This window comes from Zootermopsis nevadensis, unplaced genomic scaffold (assembly GCF_977971745.1).
Source record: "Zootermopsis nevadensis isolate Lab colony 2312 unplaced genomic scaffold, Znev_1.0 Znev_ptg000012l, whole genome shotgun sequence".
Lineage (NCBI taxonomy): Eukaryota > Metazoa > Arthropoda > Insecta > Blattodea > Termopsidae > Zootermopsis > Zootermopsis nevadensis.
In genome coordinates this window covers 12,880,007-12,907,332 of record NW_028259144.1, presented here as the reverse complement: position 1 = coordinate 12,907,332, position 27,326 = coordinate 12,880,007, and the positions used below count along the sequence as shown (strand labels likewise).

Below are 27,326 nucleotides of genomic sequence, written 5' to 3'. Positions count from 1 at the left end.
TTTTGTACATACCTTTGCAGTGGTTTTGCATAAGTTTAGGTACACTTTGATTCCAGTAACGGCAAATTAAAATTTGTTATATCGAGCTTATATGGTGTGGTTGAATAATATTCCCATGGGCAAAGGACTGTTCTCAAGAGTTACATTATATTTTGCCTTTCAATAGTTACTTTCGAGAGCAGCGTGGAAGTTGCAACATTGTAGGTCACTGGAAAGATGTACTGAAGTCCCTCTCATCTTCTGTTCATAGGATAACGAGATGGATAATATTATTGCCAGGTATGCCTAAAATATTTACGTTCGTTCAGGCGTTACCAAAAGGGACGCAAAAATTATTTTACGTTAGATTTAATTCTAAATTTAACCAAATAAATCAATTTATGGTTACAAAGGCAAATTGATCATAATAGTAATACGATGAAAATTTAAAAAAAGAGTACAAACTGTCATGGCCCACAAACGAGCTGCTTAAACTATTTCTCATTTGTAAAATCTGAACATAATTCACTAGTGTAATAAGCTTCTGTTTTTTGGTACATTCCTGTAACTGAGTATTGTATCATGTTAGAACAGAAGATGGCTGTCTTCTGGGTTGTTACGCCGTGTAGTCTGGTAGAAGTTTCCCGACGTTTCAGAGGTCCTTGCTGCCTCCATCATCACGGCGACGATGAAGGCAGGAAGGACCTCTGAAACGTTGGTAAACTTCTACCAGACTACACAGCCCTACAACCCAGACAGAAGACGGCCATCTTCGAACTCACCGTCGTGAGAATCTCAAATCCTACAAGCATTTACCAGAAAACAAGATCGAGCTAAATGTAGAGGACTATACATCTCGTCATCTTATCATTCTTGATTTAATCAAAACTTTATATTAGGCGAAGATCATAAAGTTACGGAAACAGTATTTAAGGCTACGTAGTCTACATGACAGGACGAATGCGCTTACCGGTAGACGGCGAAATGCTTGTTGACACTGGACACATAATTCAGCAGGATTTAAAATGCAATACGACGAGTCTGCAACTAAGACCGACGGATGACTTATCTATCACTCACTACACGGAGCTCTGCGTATGACACGACATTCACTGATAGTTATGGATCTTCATAATCTGATAACACTTAATTTTGTCAGAATATAGATACACTACAAAACCATCGTGATGATAAGACGTTCAATGATCAATGTTTACGGGCCGAACGAGATCTAACGAGCATTTCTCAAATAGAGCAGAAGAGGCGTCGGTCATCGTTAGTGGCCATTGGGTTGAATATTTGCGTCATTTTACGCCGCATTGGCCTGCTATGGGAGATTCACGCATTTATTTCAAGAGTTCCTACATTTCATAGCCGCTCAATTCCCTATCTACTGCCCTTCCACTGTCCACATCTCAATCTTCCGCAGTTACTACAAAATTTTCCTTCCGCGTGATTCTTTGTCCGTTGCCTTTCGCCCCTCTACAACATCACAGATTCCGCAATTACCAACTCAGTCCTTTTTTATCGCCGTTTAACTTTGTGTTCCCATCTAGTTCTTTATACCTTCATTCATGGTTTCCCTGTGACTGCTGTGCCAAAATGCGCTCTCTAACTGGTTCACGGACGTACAAGGGCAACCCCCATTTCCAAAATGTGACACAACATAAAGTAGAAGCTCATTTAACACATTGAGTATTCTGAATTTAAATAGAATACTACAACAACAGCAATACGAGATTGCCAGGGAGGACGAACACAAAATTAAACCCCATAAACCGCTTCAGCGATGAACATGCTCTGGCTTCCACTACTGCCGCCGAATATTCTGTTGTGACCGATCGGGGAGGTCTCAGCTCCACCGCTTCTACCATCCCGTGTCGTACCACCTGTAACGCTGACATGAGCTCGGAAACACGAGTGTTTATATCATAAGTTGATATTTGGTCTAGTGTTAATTTCTTGGGAAGAGGTAAGGCTAGAATGGTCATAGGCCCTTTAATAGTGAGCTCCTGCTTCTCTAGGTGTGTGTGTTTGTATATAATATGTTACACAGAGTCATGTCATAAGAAAACCAATGCCTAATAAATCCTACCAGAGTCCCTTAACATCCTCACCCAGCCTGTCAGAATCTGATGCTCACTCACGAGCATAGTAGATGACGAAGGTTAACAACAAAGAGCTACTACCGCCAGGTTCTACGACTTCCGACGTCCTCGGCGATTTGGCCACTTAAGGAAGAATTGGCGTAACCTTACCTTACGAACTTACTACCCTACGTTTATGCAGCATTTACTGTCGTGTAAATTTGACATTTCCTGATAACTGGGGTTTCTGACCTTGCGGCACAACACTGCCATCATAATAACAACATTGGGTTATCTTGTTGGTTTCAGATTAGAGCTCTTGGGCGCGATTTTACTGAACTGTTCCACGTGGACACCCTGGAAGTAATTCACATTCCAAGATAATCACTAATCACATATTCGCGCCCAAATGTTATCAACATTCATAAAATGGAAAGAATCGATTGAAACAAAACTCTCTTCTCTCGTCCTTGGCCTTCTATACACTTTTACAAAACGCGGAAAAATATTCGTACGTGTTAACTGCAATTTCATCCCAAAATAGAATACCGCAGTTTCCGTAAGTCTGAGAGCAAAACTTTTATTCTTACATACATAAAGGAAACGTTAGCTTTTCTACGGAATGGACGTACACCCACCGTAGCTGCTCTCGTTCGCTCACAATTTGTTTCCTTTCAGATATCGATATACAGGAAGAACATTATGTAGTAATCAAGGCGTCAAAGAGTAGTTCGTAACCAATATAAATCACAACAAAATTAAAACTAAGCACTCACATGTCATTACTATCTTTTCCTCCATTTGACACTTCCACTATTACTTGAAATCACATGCTTTCGATGTCGTTAGCTCCGAAGTTCTAACGTCTTACTTGCCACGAGCGATCTTAATTCCCCTGTCACAGACATAAGTTAACCTTCTTTTATGTAAGCAGACTGTCGCCCAGCGCATGCAAAGAGAAGCAACTGTTTGTACAGGTGCTGCCACTTCCGCCAGCAGTGAGAATGGCGTGTTATTCTTGTTTACCTGGCTGCAGCGACATGACATATTGCCGTAGGATGAAGCACTTTTTACTTATTCCGTAAATACAGGTTCGTGGCATCCTGTGCGTGAGCAAGTCTTAAGCTTTAACAGACTGTCACTCACATTAACCTTCATGCCAATGGAGACCACATCATTTATTAATTTATTATGAAACTTCAGCACACATCCTGTATTTATATTGGGCAGAATTTAATTAAACCGCAACTGTATATTTGTATTACGTCACTGCAAAGTCTGAGAAAGTCTAGGAGAGTGAGGAAAGGGGGACACGTACGTTCCCATGCTCAAGATGCGCAATTTCCTGTGTGGCATAAAGACTAAACAGTATGCTACAGTTTACCCCCCACCCCCAAGTTCTCAAACAATGTTTCGCGAACCGCAAGCGATCAGGAAATTCTGGTTAGCCTACTTTTTAGCAAAAATGTTATTTCCCAACTACCGACTATTTTGGTTTTCGTTTCCTTTCAGAACTTAAATAATTTGTGTTCCAAGCAGAATTACCTTTTACACTTCTTCGACAGTATAATAGTTCTCTGAGTTACATAAATTACCACAAAAATTTTAAATGTATTTTGTAGCAAATATACATTTGAACAGTCTTAGTCATATATAAAACAAAAGAAAACTTATGATCTGCTGAAAAATCGCCAATGTGCATTTACAAAATGTGATGAAAATTAGCATATGTATTTCAGCCAGAAATTCCTGAATGTGCTTTCAAATGTATTTTTCTAGTAGTACAATAGTATTTTATGCACTTTTAACAATTTCCATATATGAATTATAAAGCATTATAACACTGTTCAAAGCAGTTTTGTGCCAGGGGAGGGTGAGGGAATGTGTCCTTATTTTTAATGTCTAATGTATGATAACCTCAACTACATACAACTGCTCACCAGTGGTAGTTCCAAAAACCACGCCAACAAAGAGAAAGGCACTTTTGCATGTGTATGACTGTTGGAGGTTGGAATTAAAAGAACTGAAGGAAGGAGGGCAATGTAAGTTCTTTCCAAGGTAGATTCTATATTTCATTATATTCAGCTAAGGACTCTATATAACTGAAATTGTTCACTTAAGTTCCTAGATAGAATCCAAAAACCAAATGTCATCAGAACAACAATGGAAAGTGATATGGTAATATTTTCTGGCTACAATGAACATCCCAATTTAATGACAAGTTCAAAGAAAAAATAAATACTTCCAAATGTTAATTTATTCCTAGATTTTGAAACACAGTATTTCATTTCTTTACATTAGTGAAATACAAGTGAAGAATAACTAAACTGCATTATAACTAATAAAGAAAGAAGACCTTATTTGAAATTCATTACAAACTTGCGTGAATCTACCAAACCAGCCTGTAACTAACGGATATTCTTATGTTTCCAGTGGCGTGATCCATTTAACTGAATCAACACAGTAGAAAAAAGTTAGGAACTAATTTACAATTTAAATTCTGGTGTTAACCCAAACATGAGAACTTTTTTTATATGTAATTATGAGTATGCTGCCAATTATATATAACTCATTTTCTATTTCTGCAAATGAAGGTTGTTTGGTAAACTCAAATGCACAGAAATCAAACTCCGCAAGTAAACTGCCTTCCAGGAACCTGCACAATGTTAACCTGAGACTACAATGGCATATAGAAACATGAGTATCCTTGCTGAAGGCTGTTCTTCAATAAACAAAAACCCTTTCATTTGGTTTCAGACTTCCTTATATATATATATATATATATATATACTTCATTTCAAGGTTACAGAAAATACAATATTATTCTCTTTGTAACTGAAATATGTTACACATAATTGTAGTTCAAAGTTGAATACTGAGTTCCAAATTTATTTAGAGCCACATCTGAGTACAATGTCGGCCTACACAAAATGGCAATGACTTAGAATGTGAAGTCATTCGCGGAGTAATCGAGAGTGGAGCGAGTAAACGGGAAGGCCGAAGTAGCACGCGCAGCAGTAAGACGTGTATCATTCCAATCCTTTCCTGTACACCAAATCTGCAGCCACACAAATTCTATGTGGAATGTTTGTAACACGCCAGAAGCTCACATACACTTATCAACACTTCAGATCCATTACACTTATCACTGCTGCCTTAAAAACAATCACAAAATTTAAACAATGATAAAACAATAAGAAACTAGCTTCGCATCTGCCATAAAACAATGAAAATAAGACGATTTAGAACACAAATGGAAGAAAATATACCACAATGTCGCTTATATGTTTTCCTCTGGAGGAAATTTAAGTGGGAGGCCTTGAAGTCACAACAATGCCCATACATAAAAAAAAAAAGCTACACGAATACAACAAAATTGTTTTTTCTTTCAAGAAATCAGTTTATTTTAACACATGTCAACCGACACACTGCTTGTATATTTAAACAATCATCTGTGCGATCAATTCGCTCGTCACTCAAAACTACGGACATGCTCTTGTTCATAAATTAATGTCAACAGATCAACACTCACGCACAATACAGAGCAAGTAACAATTCACCGCCACACACTATTATTTTGGGTCTCGTGCTTTAACGACAGCACTTACCCCGTCAGTCTCTAGGCTTCGCAGTTCGGTTTTATTAACCGTTTCCAAGGAAAAAGTAATAATAAAAACAACAAAGAAAGTTTCACAGACTTTTTAACCATCTTCCTTGGGTGGAGTAAACCAACCTAAAACAGAGAGTGCTATGTTAAATAAACATACTAAGAACATCGCCCTGATGATGGAGGTAGTATGACCTCTGAAACGCTGGTTAATATCGACCAGACTACACAGCGTAACAACCCAGAAGACAGAAATCTTCATACTCACCGCTGTGGAAACCTAAAATCTTATATACTAAGAACAAGTTCACGGCTACATACAAATACACGATGTACGTCCACATTAATTCTCTAAAGTTTATGGAATACCTAACTGACAAGTAAAAGATTTCAGCTTCTTAATCTCATACAGAAAATAATATTTATGTGCTTTATATGACATTTCTGAAAATATTGGTTGTGATCCACTAACATTTTTGTCTCTGAGATGAAGGAAAACATTTATAGTATAAAAATACTTAAAGGCAGCCAATCAAGAGTCGCTGCGACTTTGTTAACATCAGCTCTGCACTCGTGTAAGAACACAGTGTGAAGTCTACATAAATCAAATACTTGGACACAGGTTTACTAAACCGGTTTATAAAAGAAATGAAATGCTTCTCTGTATTCAGTAATATCTTATACTAGGACATACAGAAATGATATATTTGTGACGTAAGCAAAAAAGGTTAAGATTTTAAACACTAACTTTAAAAAATTTCTACAACTATTAAACTATTAAATAATATACATATAATTTAAACTAATACGAACAGAAACTTACCATTTTTTTCATGAATCTGGACTAAGGACTTGAAAGACTGCTGTGCTCTTGCCAAGCTGTACTGACCCTAGTAAAAAGAAAGAAAATTTCCTTATGTTAAATACTTCAAAACATTCAGAAGGAAGTGAAAATTCATGATTTCCCAAAATATAAGGAACAATAACATTAATAGTAACGCAACATTCTAAACACTGTTGTTCTGAATTACAGGTAGCCCTCGATTTACACCGATTCAAAATAACGCTGATTTTGAAACTAGCAAGTCAAAAAAATATATTTTACTATTATTTATAATGTTTTACAATGTATCTCGTACTGATTATTATATTAAATCGTAATTCTTACATCGCTGATTTTGAATAAAAATTATAAATACAGTCATCTCTGCAATGACGTATGTTTCGTTAACGCGAATTTACTCCAATGAGATCGATGAACAGGTAAAAGCTGTTTGCGAAATGCAAACTTTTGCATAAGCGAGTTTGCTCTAATGCAATTTCATTCCTGGCGCTTTAAACTTTCAAAGGATTAATTTAATCTCTGCAGAGATATCGGTATTATTTTTACTACACGATTTTCTATAGGTCGGCGTCTTACATGAATGCAACTATCGCATAACAGCAGAGATCACTGTACACATCAATCACATGAAAGAATCGCAGTCAATTGCGGGGACCAACGAATTGCCGATTGTAAGTGTACAATATATATTTTTTTAAATTCCCTTTATTTTATTTACATTATTTCAGAGCTTTAAATGTAATGTCATTATATTACTCGTCAATGTTTGGGTGCTGGGAATGCATGTCATCGACTTCCCATTGATTTACATTATAAAGGAGTTTCAATTTACGCCGGTTCGTCCAGGAACGCATCCCGGCGTAAATCGAGGGCCACCTGTATCGCCAAGTTGCACGCTTGTTTCAGAATGTAATCATCTCAACGTCCCTAGTTATACTTCAATTATTCACATTTACTGAAAAACTGTGGCACTGCCACCCTCTGATGACAATGCAAATATGTGGACCTTGCTTCCTTTATCTGTGTGCCTATACAGTTATTTGCGTTTACAATATTACTAATGTGCCAGTATCTCTGGTATTGCTTAGGTCAAAGAAAACGCCATGATATCAACATGAGATATAGACAATCCCCATCACTTCACCTCTTCCACTCCTCCATCAAGCAGTCCACTCCTACCAACAGTGCTGTCAATATGACTGTTCTTATATTAAGCCAACATAATAGCAATGATCCGAGGAATGCACTATGCCATTCTATGACCACAAAGCAGTACTCCTAACGCCAGAGATGATTCGGTATATAACATGTTGATTTTTTTTGTACCATTGGGTCAGAGCTGACCCCTGGTGACATTATGAACAAGATCTCTCTGATAGGGACCTGTTCATATTTTTCCTAGGCAAGTGATCCAGAAGTGGTTTGCCGTCACCTTCTACAGTGTGCTTAGTATCTAATGATGATGAAAATGGAGTAATCGTTGGGATGCCACGAAGAAACCGGGGAAGCCCCAGAGGAAAATTCTGTGATACCTGGACCACAGCCTTGCCTAACACAAGTTATAAATCCGGGCACCACCGGGAATCGAACCCGGGACTCCACGATTACAAGCCGAAATTATGTTACTGGCACTGAAATCACGGACTGGCGCACGTGACGGCTTTAACTCTAAACACAGAAAATGGTTGTCTTCTGGATTGTTGCTGCCTCCATCATCAGGGTGGCAATGGAAGCAGCAACCACCTCTGAACTGCTGGTAAACTTCTACCAGACTACACGGTGCAACAACTGTATGACGACCATCTTCATATTTGCTACCACAGGAACGTCAAATCTCAAATGTACGCAGTTTAATGTGTAAGTTATTGTAGTGATACATGTAATATTTCTTACCATGATTTAATATCACAATATCTAGCCATGATGTAACCAATTCAGCAATTATTTTAATTAATAAGGAAGGCCAATTTATGAAGCAACATATTGTTCTGCAACTCTGAACAGGAACCTTGGAGGAAACAAAAAAGCATGTACGGCATACAGTACCTGGTTACAAACCTTGGCAGCTCCAAACTGAATCCTCGCCTTTCCTTTCACTAAGGTTGCAGCTATCTGCATGATAACGGCTTCTACCGTATATGCCGAACTCCAACCCTGCTTCGTAAGAAGTTCCATACAAATGGCTCCACCCACTAATACATAACCTCCAGAGATGATTGGATGGACAACACGTACAAACGGTGGCTCAAAAGGATATGTCTCCTGAAACAAATGGAGAAAATTTGCTTAAGAAATCACAACGCACACCACCAAAATAAAATACCTCAGGATTTGTGGTAGAACGAGGGTCTTCTCAAATTAATACATTTGGTACGTGAATCCTCCAAAATAGAATAATGGTGACTGGATAAATAAATAATAAATATGAGATTAAAATGAAAAATTTTATGCTGATAATTTTGAAACTTCAGTAAGGGGGAAACTAACTCATCCCTAATAGCCTACATTTTATCTGTCTACACTAAAAACTGTAATTTATTTCAAGCCTTCTCTTTAAAGCATTTAAATGCCCATATTACAACCATTAAATACATGTCGTTTAAGGAAACGGGAAAATGAAATGTCTGAAATGTTGAAGAGTGCAGAAACTTCAAAGCCTTGAGGATGTATTATTTGCTTGGGTGGGGTAAGTGAATGTGAGACAGAGCAGCACCTGATGACAAGTAAAGGTACAACAGTGGACAGCAGATAAATCTGACAAATTTTGTAGACAAAAATTGATGAGTATTTTGATTCAAAGAGCGAGATTATAGTAAATGTGAATATTGTATAAGATGGTCCTATATTAATTAAAATTCAACCAAAAATAAAATAATTTCAATTCACTGCCATCCCTGCTTTAATGCCAATATCTGCAGAAAACATTAGCTCTCTAAGACCGTTGGACTATATGTTCTGAACTGAAATATATATATATAAACAAAAAACAACAACAACAACAACTTATAAACTTTATTTACAATCATAAAACATGTTTTCAGAGGCATGAGAAATAAAGGAATTGTATTTACTAGTGACATACCAGTGGTAAATTTTTCGGGAGAGCATAATCAATTTCAGTTAATTAATGATTTCAGTGACCATGTTACGTGGGTTGCCACCATGGCACGGTACATCTTCATGTTGTGGAAAAAGGAGAAGGCCTCCAGATATGAAGAGTAGTTGCAAATGTATGGAATAAGCAGACAGGAACAATTAACAAGGGGTGGTCCTCATTTGCAGGTTGGGCGGGGAGTTAACTACACTCTGCAAAAACCCAGCAAGTTATGAAATGCACACAGTGCCTCAGAATTGGCCCCATGTAGCTTCTCACAGCAATTAATATTCTGCTCCCATAAAAGGAAAGGAATTTCCTGACCAGCTGAGCGCATATCATCTTCTAAAGAAGAAATTTCCATGGAGTTAGTTACGAGTGCAGTAAAACATGTATTCTTGCATATGGAAATTTATGTTAAAGATTTTACGCATGTTATGACGCAAATTTTTGCTGGTAATGGAGCATCTACAGTTTCATTTATCTTCTAGTTTAGTCATTTTAATAGCTTTATGAATGTTTTATAAGAATGCAAAGAAATTATCCCACACACAGATACAAGATAGATTGAAGGCCTAAGCATTTGAAAGGAAGCAGATGTCACAAATTCTTCCCAGAACTACTTGTTTTCAACATTTCCATCAGCTATAATTAGACTGACTGACCGTGGCACAACAGCCCAAAGTCGAGCCTTGGCCTCCTCCCATTTGGGAGGTTTCTTTGTCTTTAAAGCGTGCATTTATGAGTAGTGAGTGACAAGCCCACTGCCTCTGCACAATTTCCACTCAATCCTGATTTATCTGCTAGAGCCATCTAGTAGTGAATCAGGAGAGACTTGGGTGAGAAATGGCCACTGAATTTTGCTTACGAAACATCTCGTTTCATGCTCGCAATGTTCTGTTAAATGCCGTAAATCTATGACATGGGGCCGCCAGCTTTACTTCCCCTCTGAAGGAAGTTGTGCTATGGAATTATTTTAACACCCTTAAAAATCTATCGACCTCGGCCAGGTTTGAAGCAGCGAACCTTGGGTCCAGTGGCGAGGACGCTAACCACTAGTCTGAAGGCAACCAGCTATAATTTGGAGTGGAATATTACATTGGTACAAGTACTTAAATAACATAATATGCATACCATTTACGGTAGTAATGAAGGAAAGTGAGAATTACCTTAAAAGTCATATTCAGTAAGATGCTATCCTTTCCCTCCTTCTCTTTGAGCAACACCAAATCATTATGTAAAGGCGAATCGGGATCAACACTCATAAGTCTGATGTTCCACTCATACAGGCTGTCATTCACCAGATCTATGTTGTACATCCCTATAACAAATATTGTAGTCACCACTTCATATAGGAAAATTCTACAATGCAATAACACAGGTCTTCTCAACCCAAGGCTTGTCAATATGCTGTGTGATCCAAATATATTTTTACACATGGAAGGAAATTTTTGTTGCCTTATTTAAACAACTTTAATATCTAACTACACTGTACAAGGAATTACTGAACTACATTTGTGTATTTCTTCAAAGATCTGTCACTGTTCATCATTGTATGGCCATACGTAAAGTGTCACTACTGTCGCTCCAACCTCACAAGGTTCTTCATCTGCTATGCCAGTAAAACAGACAGTAAGATATTAGAAAATATGAGTTCATGGTAGTCTCTGATAGCATAACATCCACACCAAATTTCAACAAAATCTGTCCAGTGGTTTTTGAGTTGAATCCTGAAGATGGATAGCCAGACATAAATGGTCACCCCTACATGCATTCATTTCATGCAAAGAACATATCAGAAACCAAATAAAAGACATTCATGATGACATTTTTTCTAAACATTGTGAACTCTATTAAAACAAGCTGCTTCTGCACTATATTATTTAAATGTTTCAATCACCCATCTAAGAAGTACTTATAAAAGCTTTCTAATGGCTACAGCATTCATAAAATAGAACACTTTTGTCATCTAACAACACTTAGAAGTACTTATAAAAGCTTTCTAATGGCTGCAGCATTCAAAAAATAGAACACTTTTGTCATCTAACAACACTTAGAAGTACTTATAAAAGTTTTCTAATGGCTGCAGCATTCATAAAATAGAACACTTTTGTCATCTAACAACACTTAGAAGTACTTATAAAAGCTTTCTAATGGCTGCAGCATTCATAAAATAGAACACTTTTGTCATCTAACAACATTATTAACAACATTTAAGACAGTAAATGAAACACTTTAGAAGTACTACTGAAAGTTGCCTAATAGTAGCAGCAATTGTAAAACGGAACAAACAGTATCACTGTCGAGAGCTGTCGGGCTCATGAGCGTAACTAAACATTAAACTGGGTGTTACATAATACGAATTAGGGTTTGAACATAGCAAAGTAATGTTCAGTCATAATTTTCTTTATGTTGTCAGACCTGTCAATATCCCTATCACGAGTCTACGCCAGTAAAACGATAATAATGCTCAAAGTTACCTTTCTTAAAGCTGTCGGACCTGTAAATATCCCTCAGTTCTTTCATAAGCCTATCAGTTGCTTGAACGGAGCCAGAAACAGAGCCCTTTAAATAATCTTGCCGTTGATTCTGCCTTAGTCGTTCCAATGTTGCCAAGTGTTCCGTGTCCATCTCGTCCACCTGGAAATTAATACACAACCACTACAAATCACTTCTTTATGCTGAAACCAATCTCAAACTGAAATATGTTTTAAAATGTTTGCAGAAGAAATATGTGTAGCAAGTTGTTTGAGTGATATTCTTAGGACATACTAACATGACAATGCTCTATCTTAAGAACCAAATTTTGTAATTACTAATGTCAGTTCAATAATGTAGCGTGTTCACATAATCTTGACTATTTCTTCACTGTCACATTTACATTATTGTTTCTAGTATTTGTGAATACTTAACTATATGTTTTGACTGAACACGGATATCATCAGGTTCATTCACATTGTATTTAAGCTACAGCACATCTCCAATGGGGTCCGCAGTGGCCGCGCAGTCTGAGGCGTGGGCCTTGTGCCACTTGGTCGCTGGGACCATGGATTCGAATTCCACTCAAGCCATGGATGTTTGTCCTACCAAATGTCTACAGATCGAGCCAACGAAAAAGTTGGGACCCGCAATGCTCAGGCACTTGAAAAACTGGTCGTTCCCAGTATCCCAGTACATCTCCAATGCAAATAACAGTTTTGTGAATCAGGTATTTTAACTTCTTAAATGATGGATGAAACAGAATCTACTAGTCATATGTTAAAATATTTAAGTTTTTAATATAATGATTGGAAGAGTAATATTCTGTGGATGTGTTGATTCTGTTATCTGTAAATAAAGAACTGGAAAGGATGTGAAAAGAAGCAGTCTTGGCCTAATTCAAGGTACTCATTGGCAGATGCCAACATTTCGGAGTAACATACTGTTTCCATCTTCAGGGCTGAAATTTCTTACAATAAAAAACTGCAGACAACTAGTATACTGCTAACAATGATGTGGGAGGTAAGCTAGCAGCAGAGTTGCTGGCAGTGAAGGGGTTAATATAAACAAAATGAAAACAAGTAGGCCTACTTACGGAATTCACACTTGGCATGGTTTAGTTTAGTTTCAAATGAGTGCTAGTACTCAACTGGACCTAAAATGGAAATTCCTTAGTGAGCTTTCTTCATTTGCATTTTCTTTATTTTTCTCTCAAACGATACAATGTCTTACATCTCACCTTACTCTTGGCAACACCCTCTCCTTCATCCATTTCAAGATGAAGATCTTCCTCTCCCTCCTCTTCATCATCATCATCTTCGTCCTCCATATCTCGATCTTCCTCCAGCCGATCTGGAAGTCGATATGCAGCAGCAGCAGCTGGCATTGTAAGCAGCGCAATATCGGGGGGTTCTGGGATACAATGTAATCGACATAGTTCTCGAAGTAGAATACCAACTTGGTTCAGCACCTGTTAACAAACACAAAAATTATAACAACTTCTTAAAACATAAAGATAATTAGTTAAGAATAGGCAATATGCAAGGTAGGATCTTCGATTACATTTTATTATTTGTGTTAAAACAGGCACAACAGAATGTAAAAATGTGCTCTATGAATCACTGAAATGGAAATAACTAACTAGATGGCTTACCGAACCCGAGGGTTCACCGAATTAACCAAAGCCCTCCACCAGACCCTATCCTGGGCCAACAAAATCCAGTCTCCTTCAACTTTTATCTCCCATAGATCCTGCCTGACATTATCCTCCCATCTACATCTAGGTCTCCCCAGCGGTCTCTTCCCCTCTGGCTTCCCAACCAATACCCGGTGTACACCTCTTGTCCCATCCATGCGTGCTACATGCCCTGCCAATCGCATTCTTCTCAACTTAATCTCACTGACGATACTGGGGGAGGAGTATAAATTTTTAAATTTGTCATTATGCAGTTTTCTCCATGCCCCATCGTCTTCTCTCCTAGGCTCAAATATCCTCCTCAACACACTGAAATGGAAATTAAAAGACAAAAATATGTGATGTGAATTTGAGATATGGGGGGGGGGGGGGGGGGGCTACTGCAACATTAGCATGTAAGGAAGTAACAAAAACAACTTCCTGATACATTAGGACTACTAACACAAAATTCACAAACAATAAAAAGACCTTATAACAACAAGAAGAAAAAAACTATGAGTAATGAATGAAAGATACTAATTATCAGGTAAGAAAAAGGAAATTTAAAATCCAAAACTGTTTTACTTACATGGTTGTCTCTGCCAGAAGTGTTACTAAGAATTTGGACAGCATTAGTTACACTCGTTTCTTCTGATTCTGCAAACCAAACTGGTGGAGTTGAAGGATAGGTTTCCTGTAACACAGTCAAATATATTCATAACTAAACAGAAGAAGTAAATATTGAAAACAGTAGCATATTTCCTAACATTCTAAAACACTGAAACTAATAACAAACAATGACATAAGCCCTTATGTTTTCTGCCACACTTGATTCCTTACTGTTTTATTAAATAAAGTTTTATCAGCTGCATAGATTGTACAATATCAGAATCAAGATTTCAAGACGTGTGTAATGACCAAATAAAACATACTAAGAAGATTTAATTTCAGGAGTTAAACGACTTATAACTCAGAGGCTTTATAAACAGTGAAGTATATTTTTATACAGTTTTAAAGAAAATTTCATAAAGTGAGATATAGAATGTTTCTCTAAGTGCATTATCAAAGGAGTTATTAAAAAAAACCCATGCATATGCCTTTTTACCCCAGTGGTGGCATTTTTAACACAAAGTATTTCAGAAATCACTTGACAAAGATATTCCAAATTTAATCACAATCCTAGACTTCAATATTCAATAGGTATGTTGCTTTTTCAAGGAATGACTGTTCAAAGATTTTATAAATTGCAGTGACATAAATATAAACTATTTCAAAGAAAACAGAAAAAAAAAACAATTATTTAGAATATATGATTTGTATCATACTGCATAATTTTCAATAAGAACTCAAAATGACTTAAGTAATGAAAATTATAGTACTCCTGTAGAAAATATAGGGAAAACTCTTGTAAACTCTGCACAACAAAAATCAATTAACTCTCAAACTGGAAATGATGTAAGTGTACAGCAGACACAATAATTCTAGACATTCATAATTGCCTTGCATTTGCCCATATGCTGCTTTTCTCCTCCTTCCAATAATTACAATTACTTATGTCTATTAAGCAAGGACACAAATAATGTCTGCCCAATTTGAAGAAAAATATGAATGTTAATAACTTCTCGGAGTCCTCTGAAAGCAAAACAGGTGAAAGCTATACTTTGGTTCATTGCCCATGTTCCCTCGTACACCAGTCAGCCTGGTAGGCGACTGTCATTGATGCAAAGCTCATATTTGCAAGTTTAAATCCTAATGTCAAAGTTCATTTGGCCACAGATAACATTTCTGAGACACAGTTAGATGATGTTTCAGCATTCCTTTGAGAGCCTATGGATGGTAGAATAGATGTCATATTTCCTCTTTCTTTTTCAGTAATAAAAATGTGTTAAAATTTATGTTCTATTTGCAGTCACTCAGTTTGTGTTCTCTGTAGCAGATAAAACAGTTCACTTAGGATTTTAATGTGTCATTCTTTACTTTAGGCTGAGATATGACATTTTTTTAACTCTTCTGAATATGTTCTGCAGTTTGTACTTAAAATGTTGAAAGTTTTGGTTTAATCAGTAATTATTATTTTTGTAATATTGCATTGCTTTTCTATGATAAAAATAAGATAAAATATGTAAAGGTTTATAAGCATCAAGAATAAATAAAATAAAATCACAACATTTTTGTGTTCATTATGTTTTATGCATTTTCAGCACCTTTAGAGCAATATTACCTAGTGACAACAACTGTGTGGTGACCCTCGGTTCAAGGGTTACTGTTTCTTTAACCATTTGTTTTTTAAAACACTTTTATGGTATTATCATTTTTAGTTCTTACCTTGCAAAAATTAAAAAGATAGTGGATTTGCTACACTGGATTAGGGTACTTAGTACAACATATGACACTCAACAGATCAATACTTACAGCCACCATAAATAATAATACCCAAGCAGAATTTATTAATAAAATAAAAACATCATGGAGTATGGCAAAAAAGAAAACTAGAAAATTTTAGCCTGAATAGATGCCCTCGCTTCTTATAAACAATAAAAAGGGCTCAGAAAAATCTGCCGATTCTTTAAATGGTTTCTTTCTAACAATTGCTGACATTTTTCATTTATATCAAGTGAGGAAAGAAGATGCAATTTCATTAATAAAAGTGGAATTTCCTGGTATTAAAATTATTCCAACTACTGAAACTGAGATAAAAGTGTAACACCTTCCCTCAAATAAAAATCTCATTAGATTATGATAAAATAACAAGGAATATTCTGAAAGCCTGTTCTTCCATAATCAATAACCCATTAAGCTCTATCTCTAATCGCTCACTATATACAGGTATTTTCCTTGACTGTCTCAATAGTAAAACAGAGTATAAGGAGATGAAATTGGTATGACAAATAAAAAAAACCCATTTCACTACTAAGTGCTCTTCTAAGTATTTGAGAAGGTTAGGTACAATACTTTAAGCCACTATATGCATTCTAATAACACATTAGCTCCAGAATAATTTGGCTTCAGATGTGGGATACCCAAGATCTTAAATACTGAAAACAAAAAACTGAAATAAAACCATGAAACAAAACTTAAATTTGTTTTCTCAAACTAGGGAACTAGAAAATATGAGATCCTCAGGGGTCATCATCATCCCCAATAGTTTCATTCATAAATGATGTTAACTGTGCCAGAAGAATATTCGATAAAATTTTGTATGATGTTGACAAAAGAGAGATACCTTGGGAGTTACTGCACTCAGTTTTGTGGATAGGGACAATTGATTCTTTCCATTGTTGTGGAAGTACTTCCTGGTTCCAAATAGAGGCTATTAGCTTGTGTGTCTCTGAGTGCAGTGTACTACCACCTGCATGGATTAGTTCTACTGGAACCGAGTCAGAACCTGGAGATTTATAACATTTTAATTTTCCAATGGCAATTTCAACTTCAGTAAGGCTCGATTCCAGGATGAAGGGCTCTGCTGTATGTTCTTCAGGCTCTTTAAATTGATCAGCTATATGAACGTTTAGTAACTTACTAAAGTAATCCTTCCATCTGTCTATGATGCCATGTGATTCTGCAAGCTGCTCCCCATTCTTGTCCTTCCTCAGAGACCCTTTGCATCATATATATATATATATATATATATATTGTAACGTGGGTCGCCGCAACACGTCACAATATATATATTTACACAGCTACACCACATATTCTGTAGCTTCCTCTAACAGTAATTCTAGCAAAAGTTAACCACTTGACACAACTAACAGGCTCAGAGAATTTTATTAAATCAGTTCACTATGACCCTACATTACCAAATGTTACTCTTAACACCATAACAGGATGTATACACACAGTCAGTAATCAGTAAAGAGACCAAATTAACAACAGCAACTTCCACTAACCAGGATGAAAGAACCATACAATTCTCATGCAAGTTACTTAGAGAAAATGAGCTTTGCCTTAATGTCACATTACCTTTGAGGGTTTAAAGTTGTTATTAGCTTTTATGTAATTGGCTTTCTTACTAAAAGGTATCTTTCTATATAAACTGCAGTATTCCTAATTTTTTTCACACTCAACAAATGTTAATGTAAATTAATAAATGTAAAGAATTTAAAGGAAGCATGATCCTTGAAGTTCTCTCATCAGTAAAAGTAAAGTGACTCTCCACAGTAAAATGTTTCACAAAACCCAATCCCACTGCAGTACCATCTTGATTATGCAGTTGTTTTAAATAACCACTGAATGCACATGATATATTTTTCCTCCATGAAATATCACATTTTGAGAAATACAAAGTCAAACATTAAAATCATGAAAACATAACTGTAAAACTAACTAACTAACTAGATGGCTTACAGAATCCAAAGGTTCATCACTGAATTCACCAATGCCCTCCACTGGGAAAACATAATTGTGCTTAATATATTGATGTAAAGGGTCATTGGAAAGGTTGTTTTATTATCTTGGAAATGAACATAAAATGAACTCTGCATCTCAATAAGGGCAGAAGTTATGCAGCTTTTTCTAAAACAACTTCTGTCCCAAACATTGGTATTCAGTCAACTCTGGATGTCTGCTCTCAAAAATCTAGTGGCCACAAAGCAGCAACATTTGGCAGAAATGCTTATCTCACAAAAAAGAAAATCATTAAATTCTAAAAGGGTTATGTTGGAAATGTCTCTTTTCTGTGTTGGACTGACGTGGAATGGCCCTACTGCAAACTGTAATTCATCCCATACTGGCATCACTCAGCTCCAACTTATCATGTGACAGGTGCAAATGAAACAAGTTACATAGGGGAAGTGCATGATACCATTTAATGTAGGTGCTTATGCTTGTGCAGCAGGATCCCATTGTTGCACATTCATTCAAGAGTGGCACAAATTCCAGCCATCCCTTTAAGAACACAAACGTATATTCCACATATAAAGGTATTTATTATATACACATGTGGTATACAGGTCTGCTGTGGTATGTTCCAACAACATAACATAAACAAAATTAGATTTGACAAGGCACATAAGTTTAAAAAACTAAGCATAATGAGATATGCAAAATTAACTTACATCATATGAGTGTTATAAAGGTCAATATTAGTTAATAATAACTGAAAATATACTTGAATCAAAATCCAATGAATGGGGCAAGAGCCTATCTAGAAGTATGTTCTGGGACATCTCAATCACTGAATTGACTTGAGAGACATACAAACAAAAAAATCTTCAAATATTCAAAAGTGATATGTTACAACAAGTTTTGAGAAGTGTCTTCTAACCTTCAAGACTTAAAAATGAATATGCTAGCAGAGTTAAAATACAATAAAAATATTACATAATATAGCACAATTTACCAAACAAAGTCTACCCGACAATCTCCTGAAATGGAGCTGTGTTAATACCTGCAGCCTACCTAACTATTGTTTTTTAAAGCACTGGATCAAAAAATGTGGTAAACATGGACAAATGTTTCCTTTGTTTTCAAAATCTTGCCAGCTACATCCTACACAATAAGAATAAGTAGGCACCTAATACGTTGTGCATTTTAATATCTATGCCCAATTGTATTTCTGCATTCCACTTACAGTAATATTCGCATGAATTTCATATTTCTTCCCATTTTTGCCTACGAATCTACAGTTCAGTTCATCCACACTAGCTGACACTATCTGGAATCTTTCGTGGTTTTTTGGAAATACTGATTCTAAAGTCTTAATTTCTTGTTTCAATGTTATCAGACAAGCCATCTGTGAACCGTCCGCATATACAACACCGAATTCTTGGGAGATTTAAATATAAACAACAGAGAGTCACATACGAAACACTATTCACTCCCAAATAAAATGGCGACTGCAACTTGTTCGGTATTCCTCGGTCATTTCCGTATTCGTGATCGCCAGCAAGTAGCGCGTTCTGACCTTCAGCTGTTCGGCTTTAGGCATGGGCAATAAGGCACAACCGAATAAAAGACGTGTCCTATGTATCGCCAGTAAAAAAATGTATGACAAAGCAATGCCAGAAGTACTGTTCTTACTCCAACTTACCTAATTTCTGTGGTGGCAGCGGGGTTTCCATTTTCGTAATTTTGGTGACGAATCCTTCCACATTTCTGCGATATGTCATCATGCAAAAAATAAGACTGTGCAGCGTAAGTCAGGCGTGTTTCATTTACTGTTTTGATTAATATTTTCTAAAGAAGTTTCAATAACAATATACATCCAATGCTTAACGTAAATAAAATATGCATGTCGGATTATTTGTGCTCAGTTCTGAAACAGACGTTAGGGTGACCATACGCGCTACGACTCATCATCGGATTTCTGGATTAGATTAAGACCGGTAAGAAAGCCTTCTGAGAGCCATAGACGACCAGGCTTGTAGAAATCATAGTCTTTAATTGTTCAATTGATGTCACAGTGTCACGACGGCGTGAATTTAATCGGTCTCGCTTTTACGCTAGTGCCGTAGAAATATACAAGAATAATAGAAATTGTATTTGAAATCTTGGTCACTTAGGTTCATTACTTTCATATGGCGCTCTGAATTTTAGTAGATAACACTGAATACAATGTGACGAGTGTTTGCGCCTGACAGATTTTTCGCAAGATTGTTCCAGTATTTTATTAGCAACGATGAAGCGACTCCATGTAGTTCAGAAGTCTTTACATCACTGCACAGCGACCGTAACAAAGCGGCGAGGAATGTAAACAAATGTGAAGAATATTTTTGAAATTGTTACAAATAGTTTATCTTTGCAGATAAGGAAGTGTCCCCAATGAAATGTCGGGATTTAGAATGTATGGACTGTCATAATAAGTTATCTGAAAATTGCTTAGTATCAAGAGGATTTAAGTTTACCTCCTTCGTTTTCGTAGTCATCTAATCCAGAAGTGACCCAGTGGATGGCAATAGTAGAAAGTTCATGGATGCCTGTTGTGCTTGAAACTGTGACCCCGGTAAGTAAACGACAAATTTTTCTCCGACACTCACTTTCTAGTGGAACCACATTTCACCCGTACAGAAAAACACTCTGTTCAACAGCACAGCATATATATATATATAACCCCCTTCACACACAATAACCTGAAATAAACACTGTTAGATGGAGCTCTGTTGTAGGAATTTTAGCTAGTATTTTACTGCCAGTACTTAGTCATGAGTCCATGCAGTTCCTGCTGGGAGCGGGAATGGGACAGTTGCGTTCCCGTTTATCGGTGATTGCAGAGCACAAAGCGGGAAATGAAGTAATTCAGAAGATCGACTGTTGCCCTGCTATTTAATTACTTGATATCGGTTATCTTGAAAAAAAACTTATTTATTCTTTTTGTGATTTATTTAACCACCCTGTCGGTAACTCAGAACGTATAGCGGCGAATGTTAGTATGATTAATGACTAATGAATTAGAACGGATATGAAAGAAGCGGTCGCAGACTAATTTAAGTTACTTGTCTTGGTATTTTCCTGGAGGGACGAAAGAAAAGAAAAGAAACAAATAAGCATTTTAGATGTGCCCTCTTTGGTTTCTTCCAGATCACATAGAAAATCCTGCACATCGAAATACCATAGAGATGGTTAGTTTATACATGATGGGGCATGATTCATACATACATGAATACATGATCCATCATTTTAAAGGTAAACTAGTCGACTACACTTTATTAAAAGTAATGTGAATTGAAACATAAGTGTTTGCCATAACTGAGGAACATTATAACAAAAGTTATTTCTTAAAGATAACATCCGTCAGATGTTGTCAATCAAGATTTATGTAACATTATGCCCGATTCAAAACACTTCCCATTAAGCACAATAACATGACCAGTGATATGGCAATTTCTTCAGACATTCTTTGTTTGAGATTGTTTAAGTCTGCAGGCTATGTATGGAATACTTTGCTATTCAAGTAGCCGGCAGATCGGTCTAGCCAAGAAATGTCACTAACGCCACTAAAGCGGGAAATTATTCGATGTTCAAACTCAGTCCTTAGTGTTTATAAACTGTTGAGCATTATTTTTTTGTCACTCCATCTCGTTGGGACTAAATAGTAAGGTCAATATCACAGCGGCTTCATCTACCATAGGCACATATCAGTCAAATGTCATAGTAACCGCACTGGCCGTTTCATCCTTTTTGATGTAAATACGTCTATACGGAAGGGTCATTCTACAATTAGGTCTACACTGGATAATACAGTAGGTATAATACCTAAATTGACCTTTAAAGTTTTAATTATCTCTTGCATGAGTTGATATGTGAATTTAAGTCTGATTCCATTTCTCCTTTTTCTCTTTGTGTGCATATATGCCTATTCCATTATACAGAGTGTTTTAAAATGATAAAGATGATTGGCTATAAGGAATGAACCAGAGCAGTCACAACAATCAAAGAAATTGGTACATGTAGAGAAACATTTAAAGTTTTGTTTACATGTGTTCAATATATGCACCATGTGTTGCACAGCAAATGTCTAGGCAATATTAAAACTCCATCCATGTGTACTGCAGCATTGCTGCATTGACTTGTATAGCTGCATTTGAGATGCATCCTCATAGCTATGGCAAAGACAGGAATTGGTGGTCTGTAGTTGCAGTTAGTGACAAAACCCCAGAAAAAAGTCAAGAGGTGACAGGCCTGGGGATCGTGGTGGTAAACGTGTCAGTCCTCAGTGCCCTATCTAACTTCCAGGCAGCTGGTTTTTAAGAAATGCTCTCACACTCAAGTAAAAATGTGGTGGGTCCCATCCTGTTGGAAGAGTAAAACTAGTAGGAAAGCTCTCCCTTAGCTGGAGCCACAACAACTGTTCAAGCACATCTAGGTACATAACATTGGTATCAGGGGTGATGCCGTTTTAGATTGAGGATGGTCGCAGCACTGCAGCAGCCCACAAGTGAACTACTTCATGTGGCTGTGAACATTTAACTGTTTCTCTGTTATTACAGCTGCACTTATGCATTAAATATAGTCACGTGTAATTGTATTATTTGTTTTGAACATGCTGCATATGGAGCAGTAATGGGTGATCTTGTGCAACATTGAAGCTGTGATGTTAATACTGAAGACTGATGTTACTAAATTTATGATAATGATGCAACAAAGATGGTCAATTTACATTTATTAAACCCAGAACTGTTATTAAATTTAATGTCATAATGACCTTATATTTAAGAAGGGAGAATTAAATATATGTTGTAAATTTTAAAGCTTAACTTAATGTCCATTTACTGTTCTGTAAATTACATATCTATATCAAGCATCATGCCACAGTAACTTTAATATATAAAACAATCTCATACTGCAACAACAATCACCAATAGAAACTACAATATGAACGTAATCTAAAGAAGAAGAAAAAACACCTACATATTTCTGATTCTTTTATGGACATCAATCTTTTAAATAAACAAACAAAAATGTGCCAACACTGCCTATATCTTGTTTGTGACCATATAAATAATTCATATCAGTCTATCAAAATATATCTTCCAAACACCATTTAGAAGAGTCATTCCTCTTATATACATAACTAACTAACTACATGGCTTAGGGAACATGAACGTTCATCACTGAACAAATCAAAGCCCCCCACTGGTCCCTGTCCTGGGCCAGCAAAATCCAGTCGCCTTCAACTCCTATCTCCCATAGATCCCGCCTGAGATTATCCTCTCATCTATGTCTAGGTCTCCCAGCGGTCTCTTCCCCTCAGGCTTCCTTACCAATACCCGATGCACACCTTGTGCCCCATCCATGCGCGCCACATGCCCTGCCCATCTCATTCTACTTGACTTAATGACCCTGACAGTGTTGGGGAAGGATTACAAATTTTTAAGCTCATTATTATGCAGTTTTCTCCATTCCCCATCATCTTCTCTCATAGGTCCAAATATTCTCATCAACACCTTTTTATAAAAAACCTGCAATCTATGTTCCTCCATCAGAGTGAGAGACAATTTTTCGCACCCATACAAAATAACAGGCAAAATCTTATATACCGTAAAACCCCCTAACTATAGGCCACCGCCACAACTAATGGTCCAATGCGTTTTGCATTACTTTTTCTTCTACTACGTAGTTACAATGAACTCCACGTGTGTCGCGACCATGCAGGGATGGGTGAGACATCTTAAGCCATCTACCGAGAAGTTTTCGACTTTCCACCTCAACGCGTTTGTGTGCACTGGAAAGCGAGGGAAATCACGTGAAAAGTGTTTTGAAGAATACCTGTGCAAACTTTCTCATACCGAGCCTAACAGGTGAGTGCCATACTAAATTGCAGCTCATACATTTAATTACGGTATGTATGTGGTAAAGTTAGGTGTCATTAACTCTTTGAAAAAAAAATCGGTGTAGCCGTAACAAAAACTGTAACTTGATGCCTAACAATGGTCCACATTTCCAGGTGGAACATAGTTGTGTTCCAAGTTATAAACTGTATTTTCTTGAGCATTTCTTTTCTTTTTGTATTGTTTTTCCAGTTTTCAGATGTTTGGTGATGATATCCTTATTGTACATTACTTATTCCATGCATATTTAGCCATTCGAGTCGAGTTGTGTAGAACTTATTTTTTTTCTTAATATGAATAATCTCCAATTGTTTGCCTTCATATAAATATCAGTACCGGTAATTTTACACTGCTCTCTGAGCAATTATGGGAGAAAATAATAATAACAATAACATTTCAGTTACCGTAGTATCGTACTTACAAGTTTCTTAAGAACCACATCTCCTTTACAGGTGCTGTGGTGATGGCTAGCAAAGAAACTCGCCGCAAGGTTGGCGGCCGACCTTATTTGCCATACTCTCCACATACCCTGTAACAATGCCTGGATGATATTGCAAGAAAAAAGATGAGCCAGTGACAAGCATCAAAACACTATGGGATTCCTCGGAGCTCTATTGTTCTTAAAATGAAAGCTTTAAAGTAAAACAATATTGGAGCTCCAGGCCCTAGAACTGTTTTTACACAGGAAGAAGAAGAATCCTTTGTACAACACACCATTGCTATGTGTGATTTCGGGTCTCCAATCACTACTTTAGATTTGAGATGCATAGTCAAGAGCTACCTGGATGGATCAGGCAGGAAAGTGAAAACATTTTGCAACAATTTTTCTGGTAAAAAATGGGCTGAGAAGTTCCTCAAACGACACGATCGTGTTCTTTCTGCAGCAATATCCAACGATGTCGAGCAGCACTTGACGCATCTGTTATTAATAGTTATATTCAAAACTTATCACAGGTTGCAAAAGATGTACGCCCTGAAAATCTCTGGAACTATGATGAGACCAATCTCGTCGACGGCTCTAGGAAAAAACACGTCATAACGAAGAGGGGATGCAAGTACCCTGAGCCAATAAAGAACAGTACTAAAGCAGCAATTTCGTTAATGATATGTGGCAATGCAGCAGGCTAAATCTGTCCTCCATATGTGAATTACAAAGCAGAGAATTTGTGGGACACATGGACTCAGGGTGGCCCTTCTGGGGCTAGATAAAATCGAACAAAAAGTGGCTGGTTCAACACACAAAGTTATGAAGACTGGTTTTTCACCTTATTTCTTCCACATGTCAAGAGAGCAGGAGGGAAGCATGTACTGACTGGTGATAACCTCAGCTCAGACATGAGCATTCCAGTTTTAAAGGCATGTAGAGAAAATAATGTGGCTTTTGTAGCGTTACCACCCAATTCAACCCACCTAACACAGCCTCTGTATATAGCCTACTTCAGACCCATGAAAATAGCATAGAGGAAGATTTTGGATGAGTGGAAGTCCACTCCCACTGGACGCAGATTACCTACAGTGCCCAAAGATGTATTTCCTTCACTTCTCCAAACTCTCGTGACAAAGCTGGAAGAAAATGGACCTAATAATCTTAAATCTGGCTTCCAAAAAGCAGGAATATTTCCAATAGATGCAAGCCCACTGTTATCAAGATTGCCACCTAGTGCAGACTCACTAGATGTGAAAAGCTCAGTGGGAGAATCCTTTATTCAGCACCTACAGAATACAAGGAGAGAAGACACAGGATCAAGCCGCAGAAGAAAGAGAATGATCAATGTCGAGACTGGGAAAAGTATTACAGAAGAAGATACCACCACTGTTAACAAAGCTGGAACATCAGGAACTTCTGTTGCCACTCAGTCAAAGAAACATCATCTGCGGAAAAAAAGAAGCTGCAGTGAGTCAGAAGATGAACCAGATTGTCCAACATTAGATTCAGATACATCTATGGAAACCTATCAGGAGAATGAATCGGTAGAAATGCCTCACCATAACAGCAAATACAAACCAAAAGTTGGGGATTTTTGTCATTGTCTGTTTTGAGGAGGAGTACTGGCCAGGGCAGGTAACTAGTGTAACAAACTCGGGTGCCATGGTGAAGTGCATGGAGAAGAGTGGACGTTACTGGGTTTGGCCACCACAGGAGGACTGTATATTCTACAGTCAGGCGGACATTATTATGCCAATTGCAAATCCAAACAAGGTTTCTTCCACTAGAAATGCATTAAAAATTCCTGAACTTGAAAATTACTGGAACTAAGTTTGAACTGAAAAATTAACTTTCTTTCCGATATGTTTGCTGGGAATATTTATCGACTCTAAGCTCCGATTTCACAACCATGTTGACCACATATTTTCACATTGTATTAAGTTGCTGGGTCTTGTTCGCACGTTAACCTTTTCGTTCTCTTCTCTCGATTGCCTGTATATGTTATATGTAACGTTAGTTAGATCCAAGCTCGAGTACGCCTCGGTCGCTTGGAATTCTATTACGACTACTGATGCCAACAAACTGGAACGTATCCAGCAGAAGTTTGCAGCCCTTTGCTACTATCGTTTTCTCCCCCAAGTGCATTACAGCTATGCTGATGCGTTAGAGCATTTAAAACTCCATACCCTGCGTAAGAGAAGGCATTGTAGTGATGCACTATTCCTTGCACAGGTTTACCATGGTTTTAAATGCTGTCCTTCCCTTCTGGAAGCTGTCGGTCTCCGCATTCCTGCTCGGAATCTGAGAGATTTTTCTATGTTCAGTTTTAGCCCCTTGTTCAAAAACAGTCCTTCTGCTAGATGCGCATCAGCTGCTAATGTTGTCTGCAGGGATTTGGACATATTCGAGACGAAAATTGTCACACTTAATCATATTCTATAATAGCATAATTTACTTAATTGATTCATGTTATTTTTACAAATATCCTAATGTAGTTAGTAGTAATTTTTTGTGTACTTTCCGTATCAATGTATTTTATATATTGCTTGTTTTACCTTTTATGTTTTACTGTGTTTGTGAGTTTATCTCTGTGCTGTATCTGTAATTGGCCACCAGGCTGTTGATACAGCACACAAATAATAAAGAATTGAATTGAATTATTCAATTTATTTATCAATTTTTATCAATAATTAGTTTCCCAGTATTTTAAGATAGCTCTAATATCTTCATTTTGTGCTAGAGAGACAAATATGGGAGCCTCACATCAGAAAATAATTGATCTCAGCATCTGATCATGCATTAAAAATATCAAGGGCTCGGTCATTTCCCCCCCCCCCTCCCATTTTTTATTGTTTATTCCTGACTTTTCA

The 27,326-nt window shown here is 37.0% G+C and overlaps 2 protein-coding genes and 1 pseudogene across 8 annotated transcripts in view; 1 reads left to right on the top strand and 2 right to left on the bottom strand.

Moving 5' to 3' along the window:
- LOC110830045 (GRAM domain-containing protein 2A) overlaps positions 1-3,020 on the bottom strand; it is a 122,949-nt gene extending 119,929 nt beyond the window's left edge. The window contains exon 1 of one of the 3 annotated variants that reach the window (XM_087347980.1): positions 2,843-3,020. In XM_087347980.1, the coding sequence (XP_087204106.1) occupies positions 2,843-2,867 (25 nt within the window). In that variant the 5' untranslated portion in view covers positions 2,868-3,020. Of the gene's footprint in view, positions 1-949; positions 1,044-2,842 lie in introns of those variants that run through there. The other 2 variants (XM_022064425.2, XM_087347978.1) reach the window with 2 other exon arrangements.
- A 1,285-nt stretch (positions 3,021-4,305) lies between these two features.
- Positions 4,306-20,736, bottom strand: LOC110830046 (ubiquitin-conjugating enzyme E2 Q1). 4 transcript variants are annotated; one of them, XM_087347986.1, is made up of 8 exons: positions 20,607-20,736; positions 14,354-14,458; positions 13,330-13,560; positions 12,092-12,272; positions 10,781-10,932; positions 8,564-8,779; positions 6,497-6,563; positions 4,306-5,799 (listed from the first exon to the last, which is right to left on the bottom strand). In XM_087347986.1, exons 1-8 carry the CDS (start codon positions 20,625-20,627, stop codon positions 5,768-5,770), a joined length of 1,005 nt encoding a protein of 334 aa, XP_087204112.1. In that variant the 5' UTR covers positions 20,628-20,736; the 3' UTR covers positions 4,306-5,767. The 4 variants fall into 4 exon arrangements, with proteins under 4 accessions (XP_087204112.1, XP_087204110.1, XP_087204111.1 ...); XM_087347984.1 differs by lacking the exon at positions 20,607-20,736 and adding an exon at positions 19,334-19,623; XM_087347985.1 differs by lacking the exon at positions 20,607-20,736 and adding an exon at positions 19,334-19,622 and having other exon boundaries at positions 8,576-8,779; positions 12,092-12,251.
- Positions 20,571-27,113, top strand: LOC147873998 (uncharacterized; annotated as a pseudogene). The gene is made up of 3 exons (XR_015534967.1): positions 20,571-20,704; positions 23,819-23,999; positions 24,482-27,113. The product of XR_015534967.1 is annotated as an uncharacterized LOC147873998 (transcript).
- Positions 27,114-27,326: the final 213 nt, after the last annotated feature.

Bases quoted from the DNA above. Each gene is read 5' to 3' on its own strand.
- LOC110830046 (XM_087347984.1), bottom strand. From the start codon at position 19,495: ATGGCTTGTCTGATAACATTGAAACAAGAAATTAAGACTTTAGAATCA. The intron at 10,933-12,091 runs GTAACTTTGAGC...TATTTGTTATAG, and splicing joins GTCCGACAGCTTTAAGAAAG to GGATGTACAACATAGATCTG. The intron at 8,780-10,780 runs GTAATTCTCACT...CATTTGTTTCAG, and splicing joins TACTGAATATGACTTTTAAG to GAGACATATCCTTTTGAGCC.